At 31.4% G+C, this 16,925-nt stretch overlaps 2 protein-coding genes across 2 annotated transcripts in view; one reads left to right on the top strand and one right to left on the bottom strand.

The window, feature by feature from the left end:
• The window catches only part of LOC113400103 (G-protein coupled receptor 143-like), a 316,948-nt gene that overhangs the window by 233,324 nt on the left and 66,699 nt on the right, over positions 1–16,925 (top strand). The gene's annotated exons all lie outside the window — the stretch shown is intronic.
• On the bottom strand, positions 12,862–16,656 carry LOC113399892 (7SK snRNA methylphosphate capping enzyme bin3-like). The gene is made up of 5 exons (XM_026639157.2): positions 15,288–16,656; positions 14,916–15,106; positions 14,299–14,654; positions 13,919–14,143; positions 12,862–13,507 (listed from the first exon to the last, which is right to left on the bottom strand). Exons 1-5 carry the CDS (start codon positions 16,337–16,339, stop codon positions 12,962–12,964), a joined length of 2,370 nt encoding a protein of 789 aa, XP_026494942.1. The 5' UTR covers positions 16,340–16,656; the 3' UTR covers positions 12,862–12,961.

The following is a 16,925-nucleotide window of genomic DNA, read 5'->3' as shown; positions in this document are numbered from 1 at the left end:
ACTCATAATACATTTATTTTAAAAATGTCCTACCCGAATTTTATTATTGTAATATCTCTGAAAGTGATCAAAATTACTGGACCAAATTGCAAGATTTAATAATTTTTTTAGTGATCACCTGATATTATTAGATATTTTAATTGTTTTTCTTATCGGCACTATTGAGGCGGACTCTGCCCAAATTGTTACCGATACACGAAAACTTTAAATGGATACATGTAGATCTCCAAAATGTCCAGAGAAAACTGAAAATAAATATTTTATAATAAATAAAACTACCGCGGTTTCTAGAAATTTTTGAGTTTCTCTACAAATTCACACAAAGTTATCTGAATCCGAAAAATAAATATGATAAATCATTTTAATATTGATATTATATGATAAACTATTTATTATATTAATAGAATCCTTGTCTTTCGTGGACTATTCTAATCTGTTTATGTATTTACTCATGTGGTAGTAGTTTCCTTGTTTGAGTTCGAGGTTAACATTAAATACCGCGCTTCAAGAGGAATAATCGGTAAATTGTTAGATTACACAGATAAGGTCGACCAGACCCTTAATTTGCAATTTAATTTAGGTACTATCTATTTATGTTTGCAGAACGAGAGACAGTTTATGCAAATTAAATTAGACAACAATACTACCGTTATTTCGCGTGTAATTTTGAAATTTTACTGTATTTTAATTTGGTGTTATTTTTATGTTTAAATAATCAATTATATATTTTATCGTTTTAATATCGAAATATACATTCGTAATGTAAGGTAATTTTTCATACTCATGTCTCTCACACAAAAACAAACATGCACACATACTTCCATAAACTAAATGTGAAGATTTTAACTTATTTTTATGTCGCACTTGTCAAATCGGTCGTATCAATTGATAAACTCTTAAACACTGTAGTGTTATACAATAAAACCATGCTGATGAGAAAATATTGTATAATTAATACATTTTCTACTTTCTTATTATTCGCTACACTTAAATTTTTTACCAAAGGTAAAATTACTTTTCAGAACTGTCGTATAAGACTTTAATAATAACTTTTCAAATTAATTTATTTCAACTTCAATGATTACCGTCACAGCTTTGCTTTTTGTTTGGTTAAGTAGCAATTACTTTAAAAGTATTGAATAAAATATGCAGTTTCACGGAGGATTGAAAGTAAAGCAATAAAATCATTAAAATTGCAATCTAATGGAAAACGGCTAGGCCCCGTGCAGCCTGCGACGCCCGCGTGTGGGTGGTACGTAGTTATCAACTTGCAAATTAAAAATACGTTTCAACTCAAAGTAAGCACAATATATTTTTTTATATAATATTGCTTTAATTTATTTTATGTAGTCGTAGCGTTATATTAATTAAAATGTACAATATATTGCAACTTTATATTTTAGTCCTAAATATATCTTATATAACAATATTTGTTTAAAAGTATCTATTTATAATGACATTACACTGAAACAGTTAAGACCATAGAGCAAGAATGAGATATCGAGAATAATTAAAAAATTAGACAGCAACACTAGTAGTGGACTTATCGGAATAAGTACAAAAGCTATCGAATGTTTGACAGCGGTACCTGTTGAAAAATTTCAAAGTACATAAATGAATGCTTATTAACTGGGGTTTTTTCACAAGACACTCAAAAATGTTAATGTCAGACATATTTTTAAATCCGGAAGTAGATCTGATCCTAATAATTATAGATCGGTATCAGTATTGACAGTTATTATAATTTTTTTTGAATGTGTATTGTAGAATCGCTTATATAATTATCTGATAGAGAAAAAGTTCTTGATCGACGAACAACAGAGGGATTCTGTAAGAATTAACTAAGTAATTACGCTATTTTGATACGTGTCCTAATATGTTATTAATATAATCAGATTCTGACATTTCACGCTAGTATTCTTCTTACAGAATACCTCCACTGTATGGCTTCCGCCCCCAATGAAGCACTCGTAAAGCTACAATTTTTATTTTTGATTTACCTAAATAATCTAAACAAAATAGGATTGACTGAAAACATTCCACAACTATACACATATCACACTTTTGTTCTAATTAATAAGTAATTAATTAAAAAAATCGTAAACCCGCAAACGTCAGTCTCATGAACAAGACATTCGTAGATAATGTCGAAACATCGAGCTCCAAAAATAAAAAAATAAAAAAAACGGTAAATATCCCGTTTTAAATACTGTTAGTAATAAAAATAACCATGTTAAATTAAAATCTTATAAAAAAAAATGATTTATAAACTTTCACAAACAACACAAAAAATTATTCACTTTATTTTATTTTTTTTTTATTTTAATATTTTTGATTGTGTATCGTCACTAAATTAAATTTTTATTTGGTATCAAATAGCTTTTCGATACTATTACAACTAATAGTAATTATTTTATTATGATGATTATTGATTTGATGTAATTATTTTCTACATCATAATAATAATTACATTTGTGCTTATATACAAACTTTTGAGATACCAGAGTCTGAGTTTATATACATTATTCTATTGCCAAGCATCTTTAGAATGTATTGCTGTCTTCTAGCTCGAAGGTTGAGAAAACGAGTAATATTTCAAGTTAATGTCAGTATATATGTATAATCATACACTAAACAATAGGACTAAGGCGGACTTGTGGACCAAAAAAGCATCTCATCCGCTAAATAAAGAGATGGGATTTATTGTATTTATATTTTACATAAATATAAATAATATACTTAAATATATATGATATAATAATAATAAATGCATACTTCATAAAATTAAAACCTTAAGGATAATGTTTGAAGCTTATTTCGCCGCGCTGTTCCAATGCGGGTTGAGGCACACATGTGGCAGACTTACATCCGACACATGAAGGTTTTCTAAAGATGTTTTCCTTCACCGCCGAGCACGAGATGACTTATAAGCACAAATTAAGTACAAGAAAACGTAGCGACGTTTAAATAAGTTTTTATTTATTTTATGAATACGTTTATTAGAATCAACATAAAAATATATTTTGAGTATTTATTTTTGCATCAGCAATATCCTAATATTCGTATAATCATGCATTGTATATTTGTTTTTAATGATATATTTATTTAAAGCACCATCTTAAAAACGGAGGGTCAATAGTTTTAGCTGTATTCATACATACACAAAATTTTGCATAACAGTATCCTATTAAAATTATTTCTGAACAATAGTTAACCTCAAACCAAATTATTAGATTATTATTCGCCGAAATAGGAGCGACTATTGACTTTACCTGAAACCCGCATAATGAAGAGTCATTACATTCGTAGAATATATACACATATGTATGTATGAGCGTATTGTATCGGCTTATATAGTCATGGATTCAGATATATATATATATCTATCCTACATCAGTTTATTTATGGATTAAAGGGACCTTACATATGAGATCCCGCATTGATGAATATAATGAACAGCCCGTAGATTTCCCACTGTTGAGCTAAGACCTCCTCTCCTATTGAGGAGAAGGTTTTGTGAACCCGTCTGGATCGGTACCATCGACTCATCAGATAGTTATAACTACGGGTAGACTTATTTTGATGGCACATTGGCTATTTATATCATAGTGTCTGTGGGCTGTGGTGACCACTTACCATCAGGTAGCCTATAAGCCCGTCTGCCTACCTATGACACAAAAAGTTTTTTTAAGATAGCAATCGTTTTTCATGTATCACCATACAATACAAATACTCTTAATGGAACACAAATTAAACTATAAAATACAGATAAGGAAGATTTACTAGAGGCGGTACCACGGACCACAGTAATTGGTGTCGTTATATAGCACCGTATTCACGACGGTGGATACGAATAGCATTTACATTGTCTGGTGAATAATGTCAAGATGCTCTTGTTAGATGACTAAAGTTAAAACGATTGTAAATATTTAAGGCAATTCCTAGTCACTTGTTTGTAAAGATTCGAAAAACCAAAGCTTTTTAGAATAGGAAGCAATAATGATATTGCTTATACTATCATGAGCTATGTTAAAAAAAACCTATCTTTTTTACATATTTTTAACAATGTAGCACTAATTATTTAGAGCTGTTTGAAATATTAATATATTTGACACAGTTATTATAGGTATAGATTTCTCATGTATTATATAGTTATTGATATATGTGAAGAAATATGAAAACAATTAAGTAAAAGTTTAATGAGAGTCTGGACGTTATTTTACTAAACTTGGTAAAGATATATTATAATACTAAGTGATTAATTGGATTGCATTAAATCTAGAAGAGTAGAAAAACAATTAGTAAAATTATAGGCTACAAGCAGAGACAAAATATGATGATATTTTCATTTTTCGACAAGCACGATTAACATAATTACTACATGACTGTGTATTGGTGTGAAATATGTTATTTTGTAGTTTCAGGGAACACATATACACACATAAATGTATATTGGGGTGATGATATGATTAAGCGATCCGACACGTCCTATTATGACTTAGAAGGGTTTTGCTGGCTCAGTCCTACATTTTCGTTGGTTTATAGCGTTATATAATAAAGGACAATTGACCATTAACAATTGAAATAATGTAAATAAAATTAGTTTTTTCAAATATATCAAATTAATATAATTTTATCAGTTTTACCCGTAGAGTTTATCGTACCCCTGCACGAAATTAAACGTCAAACATGGCCCCCCGTTGAACTTCTTGTCATTGAATTCTATGGATTTGTTATGGAAATATAATACGATTATACGAATTTTGATATAGGTTGGATATAGGTTGTCAAGTAAAAAATCATTATTTTTTAACGATCTATAATAGTGAATAGGTTTCGATCGGGTCTGTCGTAAACCTGCACGAAATTATTATTTTGTTCATACGAGACACAACCAATACAAAGAAGAAACATTTTTATGAAAATTCAGTCTATAGTTAGTTTGTAAATTTTATCAGGCCAGCACCTTTGTTCAAATATATTACAAGTATCTTTGACTTACCATGGATTAATAAAATTCATTATAAAAATCTAAAGCATTTTTGTATAATATTTATATTTATAGAACTCTCAAAGGGAATTTGTAATTTTTTTTTCCTAAAATATTTAATATAAATTCCAGCATTCATTTTTATGCCAATTTTTTAGATCACGATCTCACAATATTTGTTTTTAATTTTAGTTTAAGAGAATATATTTAATTGGCACTTTGCGTACTTCTTATTAGCAAAAATAGTTAAGTATACAGAGCGATTATTTATGATATTTAGACTTCTAATGAAACATAGTATAGATACAAAATAATATAAAAACAATGAAAAAAAAAACAACTTTAAATAATACTATGGGAAAATAAATTATAAACAAAATACAACCCATAAAAATAATAAATCTATCCCGTATTATTTACCCTTATCAGTGATCTTCAAATTTAAATGCAACCAAACGGGAAGTATCCCTAGTATAACAAGAACTTTCCAATTCGGTTCATAAGTGAAGAAGTCTCGTTAAATACAACCGACTTGAGAGCCTTCTTCTTTTTATGAAGTCGGTTAAAAATCAAACAAATACGCTTAATACAAGTTTAATCCTATTACAAAAAACACCGCACAGTTTTATTATTTTGTAAACACTTTAATATCGTGTAATACTTTCTGATTTTCATATTACGTTCTTATTTGTGTATCGTATTTACGTAAATACTGATTTGATAGTTAATTTTTTTTAATTTCTATACATTATTTTGTTTTTCTTTATTCTCCTCTCTCATTTCTTTCGCTACCATTGCGCAGATAAACGTGGCACACTTCGTTAAGGCACACTCTTGGTAGAGGTTGATGACACCCTCCTAACATGCACGGGGGTGTTAGCAAGCACTCTTCGTGCACTGTTTTTGCGAAGAAGCGTCACTAGTCTCTTCAGCACAAATCTCCTCCAGCGTCAATTACGTAACGAAATCGTTAAAATATATTGCAAAAATAACCCGAAGATTCTGTTGGTGTTGTATTTCAATATGCTGATATCGATAAAAAATCTTGTGATGTAGTTTAAAAGCAAACAGCGAATAATTATGTAAACGTGGGGTGCATGCTTTGCTTATTTATTTCTAATACTTCTAATTGTTTTTAAAATTTGTAAACAATAATTATATTTTTGGGGTTCCATTCGATTGTAATAGGTCTGTACTGGATTTTACCGCATTTAGAATCGTTTATATTCCAAAGGCAAAGGGATGAAAGATATGGGGATGCAAAAAATATGTTGAGCTAAGGGTAAGCAATAAAATATAATTATCGTTACCTACTCGTAGTTTTCAACTTCACAAGGTCAAGAATATATGCTGTAAATGAACTAATTTTTGAACAATCACTGTGACAAAATGTTTTAATGTACATCAAATAAAGGCACTTTACGTATGTATATCAACGCCTTAAGAAGACTTTAATTGGCATTGTGCCAAATATTGAGAATTTATAATAAGTATTTTTAATCCAAAATGAACCTATGATTCAGGTTTTAAATGAAAGTACCGTACCAATATTAGAACAATTTGAAAGCCTTATATTTTGATTTTTTTTTTTCTTATTTAGAACATGTTTATATAACGCCAAAACAATTGTTTTTTTATTTTTTTATTAAGAAATTATGTTTTCTTTAAGAACAGATTTTCACTACAGATTATGTAACTATATAAAATTCCGTAACAGTTTGGATCATTTTATGATTTTTTTGTATATTAAACATTACACATTGTTAATAAGTATTTAATTTTCCAATAATGATAACCAAAAGTAAACTACAAGCATAGTACAACTAGTAATTATGCCTCCTCCAAATAAAAATATTTTTAAGGGTGAATGTAGATCGCAGACTTTAAAGGATTGTATTCATCGCTTAATAATAAACTAAACGATGAGTAGGTATTTACCCTTTTTGAATAATACAGGTAGGTTCGTATAAATGTGTTCCATCAGTTAATGGGAATCTTTTAACTCAAAAAATTACTAAAAACCTCTAAAGTTCTCCTAAATCATCAGTAGAATTATCCTAAATTATCAGTACAGAGTTCAACGGAGTTCACGGTGACCAATCTTATCGGAGTCTCTGGGACTCGTTTTGGAAGCTTTTCGGGACACGTGAGTGCGATGTTGTAGATACCGATCTATGTACTAAGAATTTCTGCGTTTAATACTTTTTACTGGCCTATCTTGTGAATCGAACCCAGGACCGAAATGATATATAGACGAAGAGCCCTGCTTAACACTTACATATGAATCTTTATACATGTACACAAAATTATCAAAATATTACTTGTAAAATTAGTTTAATCCATTACCTGAACTACCATTTCGTTTGAATATCAATATGGTATTAAATTATAAAAAAAAAAATATTTACACAAGATGGACGTGTATGGAAAAGGTCAAGCCTGAGACCTCAAAATCGTATTAACAAAAGAGGTATTTGCTCAGCTACCGGGTAAGACCCTATTTTAACGTCAGTTATTTTTATATTAAAGTTACATTAAGTAATCGCTGAAATTATTCAGAAATATAAAATTAGTAGGATAAATCCTCATGGAAAACACATTTTGGTCACCGCTACGCAAATATCCAGGTTAGATCTGATCACCCGAGTAATTGGAAGATTTACGTGTCATACCTTTTTTGTGACGTTAAGACCCAGTATAAAATTAAAATAATGAAATAAGAAATAACTTTTCTTTAGTAAAACAAAACTATAACATATGTTAATGTTCCTGTAAATGTCCCACAGTTGGGCTTAGCCCTCCACTTAGCTAATTCCACCTCGGTGCTTCAATGGGTGTGAGTAGGTAATCAATTTTCCCTGTATTTCAATGGTAATAACTTTTATGTATCTGGTACATTAATAAAATGATATTTATTTTCAGTTCCATTATAATACATAAATACAAAACTAGTGTCACGTGTTTTCAACCCCTTTTTTACACAATATATACAAAATTATATAATATCCAAATTAATACGATGAAATGAATGAATGAAATGAAATCGTATTAATTTGGATCATATAATATATTGAACGTAGTTCTGAATAAAATATTTACGATTAAGAAAAATCTAAGAATTTATGGTGGAACAACAAAGTTGCTGCTTGCCTTCAACGTAGCAGATAAAACTAGACGTCAGAATCATAAAAGGTAAAGTAAAGTGGGAAAAAGACTGTTTATGAAATATAATTTATAAATTTTATATTTGGAAAAGATGTTCTTACCTAATGGATTTAATTATTTTTAAAAGATAGAGTAAAAGTTCTTGTAACTTCCGTTCAATTTAGATGTTAAACAATGAATAAATTAATAAGACATTAGACTCTTATAACCTCACCACCCACACATTGCAGGTCTTTCCGCCAATAAAGCAATACCTACTTACTTATTGTGTTCCGATTTGAAGTGTGAATTAACCAGTGTCTATGAGCGGTACCTTCTACCTCCGCCTCAATAGGCGTCGCAGTGGCTAAGATGGTTCTCAGCCCCGGGAATCCCCCCTAAGAATTGGAGGCCCGTAAAGGCGGGCCGACCGTCAGGACGTCACGGTAGTACGCAAAAGCGATCCTGTGACGCCCGCCGATAAGACGGAAAGGGTACCGTTGGTTTATTAATGGGTATTTCGGTGTACTAGGGCGCACTAGGTGTCCAGGGCTCCGGCGAGTCTCACATACCCCCTACTTTAAGTGGGGAAACGTGAAATGCGTTTTTCAAGCGAAAAAAAAAGTGTATGAACGGTGGATACAATTTACCATCGGGTAGCCACCACCATTTGCCGGTCCTTTATATATTTATACAACAAAAAAATTTTTTTATTCTATATTTTATTTATGAACCTATTGTAATATGTGCTGAAATATTACAATAGGTTCATAAATATATTTGTAAAAATGTACTGATGATGTATTACGATAGGGTTTATTTTCATAGTGTGTTCCATATTGTTGAATAAACTGGACGCTTAGAAACCACTGAAGCTACACTTGTTACCAATTTAATGACTGCTTGAAATAACTCATGTTCGCACTGCGATATATTTTAGCAAAATGTCTGATTTAAATAATTAGATGAATTTGGCCAATTAATATTTAATTAAAGAAATTTAACGTAGCAGCCTGAAAAATATATATTTTTCCACAAAACTATCCTTTTAAAGCGGGCGAAACCGCAACCATAATTTATTATATATTCATCATACGCTTGCCTTATCCCATTTATTTGGGGTTAGCGCTGCAGTTTTTCCATTTCAAATTCATTTTTAAATTTCAGTTATTTATTATATTTACGGATACTTAGAATATAGGGCACATTCTTTTTTTTAATAATAATTGAAGGATGTAAATATATCCTTTAATTATTATTAAAGAAAGTTTGGCATAAGATATGTACGTATTATAACACATAAAATATAAACATGAACATCACATTTAAAAAAAACAGCATTTAATATAAAGAAATGGATAACATTTAATGCTGACTTCAGCACACTACTGATATAGGTTAACCAGCCCTTACTAAGAGATTTTCGCAAGAGTGAAATTAAGATTTATCCCCACCATTATGAATGAGCAGTACACATGATGTTAATAATCAATAACATAATAATATTTATAATGCAATCAGTAACGCGCCAATTGATCTCCACATCCATCCCGTAGCTCTAGTACGTTTTAATACATCAGGAGAAGATTATCTTTATTCACTTCGGCTGAATTTTGTACTAGGCATTCTGTCAACAAAACGTTTTTGGAACCATAAAATTCGTAGCTTGATTTATCTATAAAATATAGACTGTATTTTATTCTCATGTGGACTTTTCGGTACATATTTAGAAGACCTTAACATACATAATGATAAGGTCTTCTAAATATGGTTTTGATATATTATATCCGTATAGGTATATATTTTGTTATAAATACTGAACTTTATTTCTACTGTTATTATCAAATTTCAGTTTCAGCAATTGTTATAAAAAACATGTTATAATAGAGGAATGGACTCAAGTATAATAACATGCTCATGCTGACTATTCTAAATATGTACATTATCCAGGATTTGTAATTTTTTTCAAATTATTATGTACTTTCGATATAATATCTATGCTATTATATTAAAAAAAAATTAAATAAACCACGGTAACTAGAACAAAATTATGAACATTAACCAATTCTAAGACAAATGTAAAGTTTTGATGAATGTGTGAAGCTTCAATATTCACCGGCCATCGTCTTGCCGTGCTTCAATCATATGTATCATACCGACCATAGCGCAAGGTGACGAAATGAAAGAGGCGTCAGGCGTGGGCGACGTGGGCCGCCTACGACCTTGCAGTCCATGCATACATTAATTGGACTACTCATCACAAAACCCACCGACTAGCAAACATCTGGCAAAAAAAAAATACCACGTTAATATTTGTTTGAATTGAATACACTTGTCTGATATTTGCGTGCTCAGCTTTGGTGTGTTTACAATCGTTTTGTTTTACACCTACTTGACTTAAATTGAAAAAACACATGAAATACATTAACGGCAAAAAAATCAACGCACCATAATTTGTGTCACATTATCGAAATCTAGAATTACTTTGATGAATCATTGAGAAATGAAATGATTCGTGGAGTAAAAGGGACAAAATATTATTCTATTTTGATCAACTGCAATAGACAACATTGTATTGAAATGATTGGTTTGGAATTTATATTAGAAAATTATGACAATCCGCAAATACGCTCTTAATTCAAAGTATCGGCAAACCAGGTTTGAATAATGTCTGAGACTAGTCAATTTATTGAAAAAATGATTATAATTCAAAAAAGAAATTATATTTTATTATTAAAGTAGTAATAATTAAAGTAGTAATAATATTAATAATGTATAGTCTCCCAAAGGCAAATTTTTAAACACTATCATCGATATGGATTCAAGCTTTTGAATTAAAGCATTTTAATATTTTGAATTTCTCGATGAGTCAGAGCATAAAAAAAGTATGAAGGAGCATAACAATTAAAAAAAAACCTAATAACATATTGAAGGAGTCGCGGGACACCCGGGAGATGTGTAACATCGAAATTGGTGGTTATTAAAATTCTGGGTAAAACATCGCCTTCACAAAACGGCCGATGGATGTAAACATCGAATCTAATGTGAATATGCATACATTTTGAAAGGTACATCGTACCTTTAGCTTTGCACGTGTAATTTTTTATGTAACCCTTTGTCGCTGTTTGAAAGGAAAAAACATACTATAAATATGGTATACAAAATACATTTTATTGTCATGCGTAAGTAGCCTGTAGACCTTGAAAGCTTTATAAAAATAACTATTGAAGACAACTCGTGTGCTTGAAATGTAAGTATTTAGACAGACATAATATAGTCTGTGTTGCTTGAAAGGATTAAAGCGACAGTTTTATGGTAATGAGATTTAAGGACCGGATTTCCTTTTGAAATGAGAATGACGTACTAAACTAGGCCTAACGAATCTTAAACGACAAAAACCTTATGAACAATTAAACTTTTCTTACAATTTACCGAATATAAGTAATCTTACATTTTAAAAAGGAACACTTGAATATTTACCTCTTAATGCCTTAAATATTTAATTAATTAACAAAATATACTAAAGAGAAAAAATATGGGGTAGATACCACAAAATATTATTAATTGCATTCTCACTCAAACACATTATAGTCTTACTAATCTATCACTATCCCTCCCGTGAACTCTCCCACGAAGAGACCTTTTTGTAGAATTTACACTATAAATCATTTACCGAGACTTGGGAGATAAACTAGTAAATTAATATTGTATTGATTCAAATTAATCTCTTGTAATATTTTATATTATTATGCATATAAAATAGTCATACCTAATAAGCATGGAGAACGTACATATCGTTTGTCTAAGATAAAATATGAAAACAAATGTTGGCGATAAATTTTGGATAACATTGGATTTTCGAATAATTTAATAATTATACTGTGAACTAGCGACTCGCCCCGGCTTCGCACGGGTGCAATGCTGAAAATAAATGTACTACAGAATATCTTACAACGGTTTTTTTGTCATTAGACAATACAAACCGCTTTGTCCCTGCATTTTAAATTTATAATATCTTTTAAATTACATGCTGTAAAGGGCCATATTGATCTATATTAAATGCACAATGTATTTTAGGTACTTAATTGGATAAGGATTAATGCTGTATTGCTTAAAGTTGCTTCGAAAATAAGCCATTATTTCTCGTAAAAAATAAAGGATAAAAAATGGTTATCGTAAATTATCCCTTAGAGATAAACATACCATCGCGGAATTTTTTGAAGACCTTTTAAAGGTGTACAATACTGCAGCACATTATTTTGATCTATCTCGTAGGGTTCGCCCAGCGTTTGCAATGTAACCTCAAAAAATGTGTTTATTTACACCACTTTGGAAACCTCTAAAATTATCAGTGTTTCTCCACTATATATGCATGTATTATACATATAAACCTTCCTCTGAATCAATCTATCTATTTAAAAAAAACGCATCAAAATTCCGTTGTGTAATTTTAAAGATAGCATTTTGAAAGAAGCTTACATAGGGACAGACAGCGGTAAGCGACTTTGTTTTATACTATGTAATGATGATGATGTATTTTTTAACGAAAATTTTATTATATTGAAACTATTTATATACATATATCAAAGCGTAGGTGAGGTAGTACATTATACTGACAAAAAAAATATGTTAATATTACTAATATTCAACGTCGACTTCGATATTACTACGAAAAATAAGAATATTATTCGAATTTACAGAAAAATGGGAAATAAAACACATCAGTTGCTTAATACGTTACGAATATAATATTATAAAATATTTTCAGCCTATCGAAACATAATCTTAGGGGATCTACAATTATTTACATAAACGAGAGGCGGACGTTCAGTCGTCATGCGTCGGAAAGCCGCGCGCCGACAGCGGGTCGGGCGCGGGCGACGCGTGCGGCGCGGGGGACGCGGCCGGCGACGCGGCGGGCGACGCGCTACCCAGCGGCGACGGCAGCGTGGCGTACACCGTCGGCCGCTGCGGCTGGTACGACGGCGCGTATGAGTCGCTGCGCGGGTTGTAGAACGGGGAGTCGTCGGCGTAGCAGTCCAAGTTCGGCGAGTAGGGCGTCACGGCCCCGCAGGACGGCGCGTCGTCGCTGGGCCGGTAGGCGGGCGCGACCGGCGCGTACACCGTCCGGCGCGGCGGCTCCGCCTCGGGCCGGTGGTGCGACGACGGTGCGTACGCGTCCGACCACCGCGCTTTGCTCGGGGTGAAGTCACCCTTGATGTATAGTTGTATAGGCCTCCGGAAACCTTTACTTGCGTGTTGTGGTACTCCCAAAATGCAACATTTGCTGAATCCGACTTCCGGCGATAGGAGATATTCTCGAAATTTGTTAGGAAAAAGCTCTATTGAATTGAAATTTTCATAAATAGTTGGCTGTAACAATTAAAATAGTAATATTATTTATTTTATTATATATTATTTTTTTTATATTAAAGTACAATAATTGTTAAGCTTAAAATTAAATGGATTGAAAAGGTATAAAAGATCTATAAGATGTATCTAGTAAAGTAAGCGTTAGTGACTTTTTGAACACTTCTCACTTACTTGAAACTTAGAGGACTTATAGGGAGAGAACTTAAAGGGAATTTGATATATATTATGGAAAATGTAAACAACAATTTCTATTCTGTCTGTTTACGGATTTATATTTTTTCTCTTCACTTCATAATTTACAAATAATATGAAATATATAATTCACTTTGGATAAATTTTATATCTCACTTAATATCACAAGTTTATCAAATTTATATTGTATATTATAATTAATGTTAAAGGATTACTTACTGTTAGGCGCTTCTTCTTCTTATAGCTAGCCCAGTTCTGGGCTTCTAACACGAGTTTTCCTCCAGGACGAAGATCAGCAAACATTCTTCGAAACGCACGTTTTAGGCCTGAGTCACCCCAGTTGAGGTGAAGCCATTTTGTGGTAGATAGGCATAGGATCAAGTCAAACTGTGGGCTCTCCATTCCAGATCCTATTGCTACATCCTCACGAGGTACATAGTTACCCTGAAAGTTAAAAATTTTTAAAATCATTCATAAAAAAAATATATTTATATAGTACCTTTTTAAAATGGAAGTTTAAAAGATGGAAGAGGGACAGAGGTCAGAGGCCATTGATTTCTGTAAAATGAAAATTAAATGACATAATAGATAACGCATACCTGTTTAAATGTGACATTATAGGGAAACCCAGGCATTGAATCTTCAGCCTTTGGATCACCAAGTGGACCAAACATCATGGACATTGACATAGGGAAGAAGCATTGCCCATGATCCTGTTTATGAATTGACTTTCTATTCTTTCTCGGTTTTCGTAATTTTCTCCCGGTTAATGTCTTCTTAGGATCATCCTCCTTATCATGTTTCGGATCTGTAGAAATACAATCTTCACATTTTTTTTCTTCACATTTATCACAATCAATCTTTTTTTCATCTCCTTCAGTTTTCTTATCATCCTCTGTCTTTGGTTGTTCTGATGGAACTGGTATAAAAGATCTTAGGTTTTTTCTTGCTCTCCCTGTAAAGATAATTATGGAATAAATTTAATATCAAAATATGTTACTGTTGATACATATTAAATTATCAAATATTTATACAAAACTAACAGCATATATATTAAAAAACACGGTTCCTTCACAGCAATAAAAATAAAGCCCAGGTTTATCAAACCTTTTTTAGAAAATAATAAAGTAATATTAAAAAAAAATGTTACAAGCACATGTTTTATTCAAAGTGATATTAATGCTATAAATACTATTTTGACATAAATTATACACACCAATAAGAACTGGGTCGATATCCATTCCAACAACTGATTTAGCACCAAGTGTGCGTGCTACCGCTATAGAGATATGCCCTACATTGCATCCAATGTCTAGAACATCCTTGTTCTGAAATAGATGCCGATGCATTTCAAACACTTGCAGCCTTATATCCATCATGGCATTCAAGTTACGATATCCATAATACCTGCAAAAATCAAATCACATTTTAAATAAGATTACTATGGCCAATTATATTTACATTTAAATTACTTTTATTTAATTGTTTTGTAAATTTATTTAAATATAAGGAATTATATAATTATATAATTATTAAATATATATAATTATTTTTTTATAATATAAATTGACAACTATTTTTTTCTCACCTATCATAATTTCCATATTGATATCTTGAATTTTTTGGATGAAATGTTGGCATCTTTTGTTCTTCTTCTGATACACTTTTTAGCTTAGTTCTGTGTGGTGAAGCTGTTCGTTCTTGTGTACCTGCTCTCTGTTGTGGACGAGCCCGCATCCAAGCACCAGGCTGTGGAACTACAGGACTAACAATTTTATCCAATGAGTCCATCCGTCGCAACTTTTTGCTATCTTTACCCTTCAGTAAGCTATTTTCACTTTCACTGCATGATCTCTTACGTGATTTTGAAATAGATGCAGATGTAGATGGTTCAGGTGGCAGTGGCTCTTTAATGCCTTCTTCTTTTTCTGTTACAACTTCTACTGTGGGTATGGTTGTCTCAGTTGTACGACGTCTTATTCGTGGTTTCTTACGTGGCTTCCGTTGCTGCATTTCTAGTCTTTTCTCATATTCTTCATTATCTAAGGGTTCCATTAGATTAAGAGGATCTCTAATATTAGGTGGTATAATAACATCTATCTTAGCCTTATGCCTTGGTGGTGTTGGAAGAGGTGAAGATTCTGGTGTAACAGCATTCATTGCTCTATTCACATCTTCATCTTGCAGGCTATTAAGATTTAGAGGATCAGATATGTTACCACCAAGGAGAAATTTAGTAGGAGGAATAAAAGCTTCCTTGCGCGGCCTTTTATAAGGTAGAAAGAATTTTGATATAGAAGGAAAACTTTGTGCTCGTTTCTTACTTTGTTTAAATTTTGTGCCAGAATGATGTAGCCTTCGAACGGTACATCTTTCCTGATTGTCCTTAGAAGGAACGTGACCTTTTTTACCGTGTCTGAATTTCTTTTTCGTTTTCTTTGAGCTTCCAGCAGCAGAATTATCGACCTCCTTTGAAGAATTAGCATCGCTTGGAGGTACACTTGATGATGCACTCATATTTAGGGATTGTTCCGTAATGTCTGTGTTATCATTTTCCGAAATATCACCGGCGTCATTTTCGACGATTTCACACTCACTTTTATTTTCACCAGTAATAACATTTTCTTCTGAGCTACCCATTTTTATTAAAAATAAAAAAAATATTACATATTAAGTCTAGAAAAAAGTAAAACTTAAATTTACCGCCACTTCGTTTCTTGCAAAATGTACAAGGACATCCGTCAATGGTGATAAACAGGTCTAACGAATGTATATATGCTTGATGTAAAATATAATATGGGATTGATACATCACAAATATCATTCGCCTAAACTTTACCTGACGATAATATTTTTCCTATTAGACAAAATATAAAAACAATATGATTTCGTCAATTATTCGCCACACTGCACACACCGAAACAAATAGGAAAATGGCAATTTGACTTTCGTATAGTGTTGCAAAGTTAAATAATCTCATGTTTACATAGATTACATATCTAATTATACAGTAACCCACAGATAAAATAAATTTGCATTGTAAAAATTTTATAAATTACACACATGTAAACACATTACGTAAATTATAATTTAAAATAATTCAAATTTTACGACAATTATGTTGACATTATATTTTATCTATTAATATAACTGTCGTAATATATTTTGATATCAACTATCAATTAGACACGTGCGTTATAGGAAATATATAATTTAATATAGTGAAA

Source organism: Vanessa tameamea, chromosome 8 (assembly GCF_037043105.1).
Source record: "Vanessa tameamea isolate UH-Manoa-2023 chromosome 8, ilVanTame1 primary haplotype, whole genome shotgun sequence".
Taxonomy (NCBI): domain Eukaryota; kingdom Metazoa; phylum Arthropoda; class Insecta; order Lepidoptera; family Nymphalidae; genus Vanessa; species Vanessa tameamea.
The sequence above is the reverse complement of the archived record's forward strand: the minus strand, read 5'-3'. Positions and strand labels throughout refer to the sequence as shown.

Coding starts and splice junctions, on each gene's coding strand:
- LOC113399892 (XM_026639157.2), bottom strand. CDS start 16,339: ATGGGTAGCTCAGAAGAAAATGTTATTACTGGTGAAAATAAAAGTGAG. Junction 15,107..15,287: donor CAATATGGAAATTATGATAG/GTGAGAAAAAAA, acceptor TGATTTTTGCAG/GTATTATGGATATCGTAACT. Junction 14,655..14,915: donor TATCGACCCAGTTCTTATTG/GTGTGTATAATT, acceptor TTATCTTTACAG/GGAGAGCAAGAAAAAACCTA.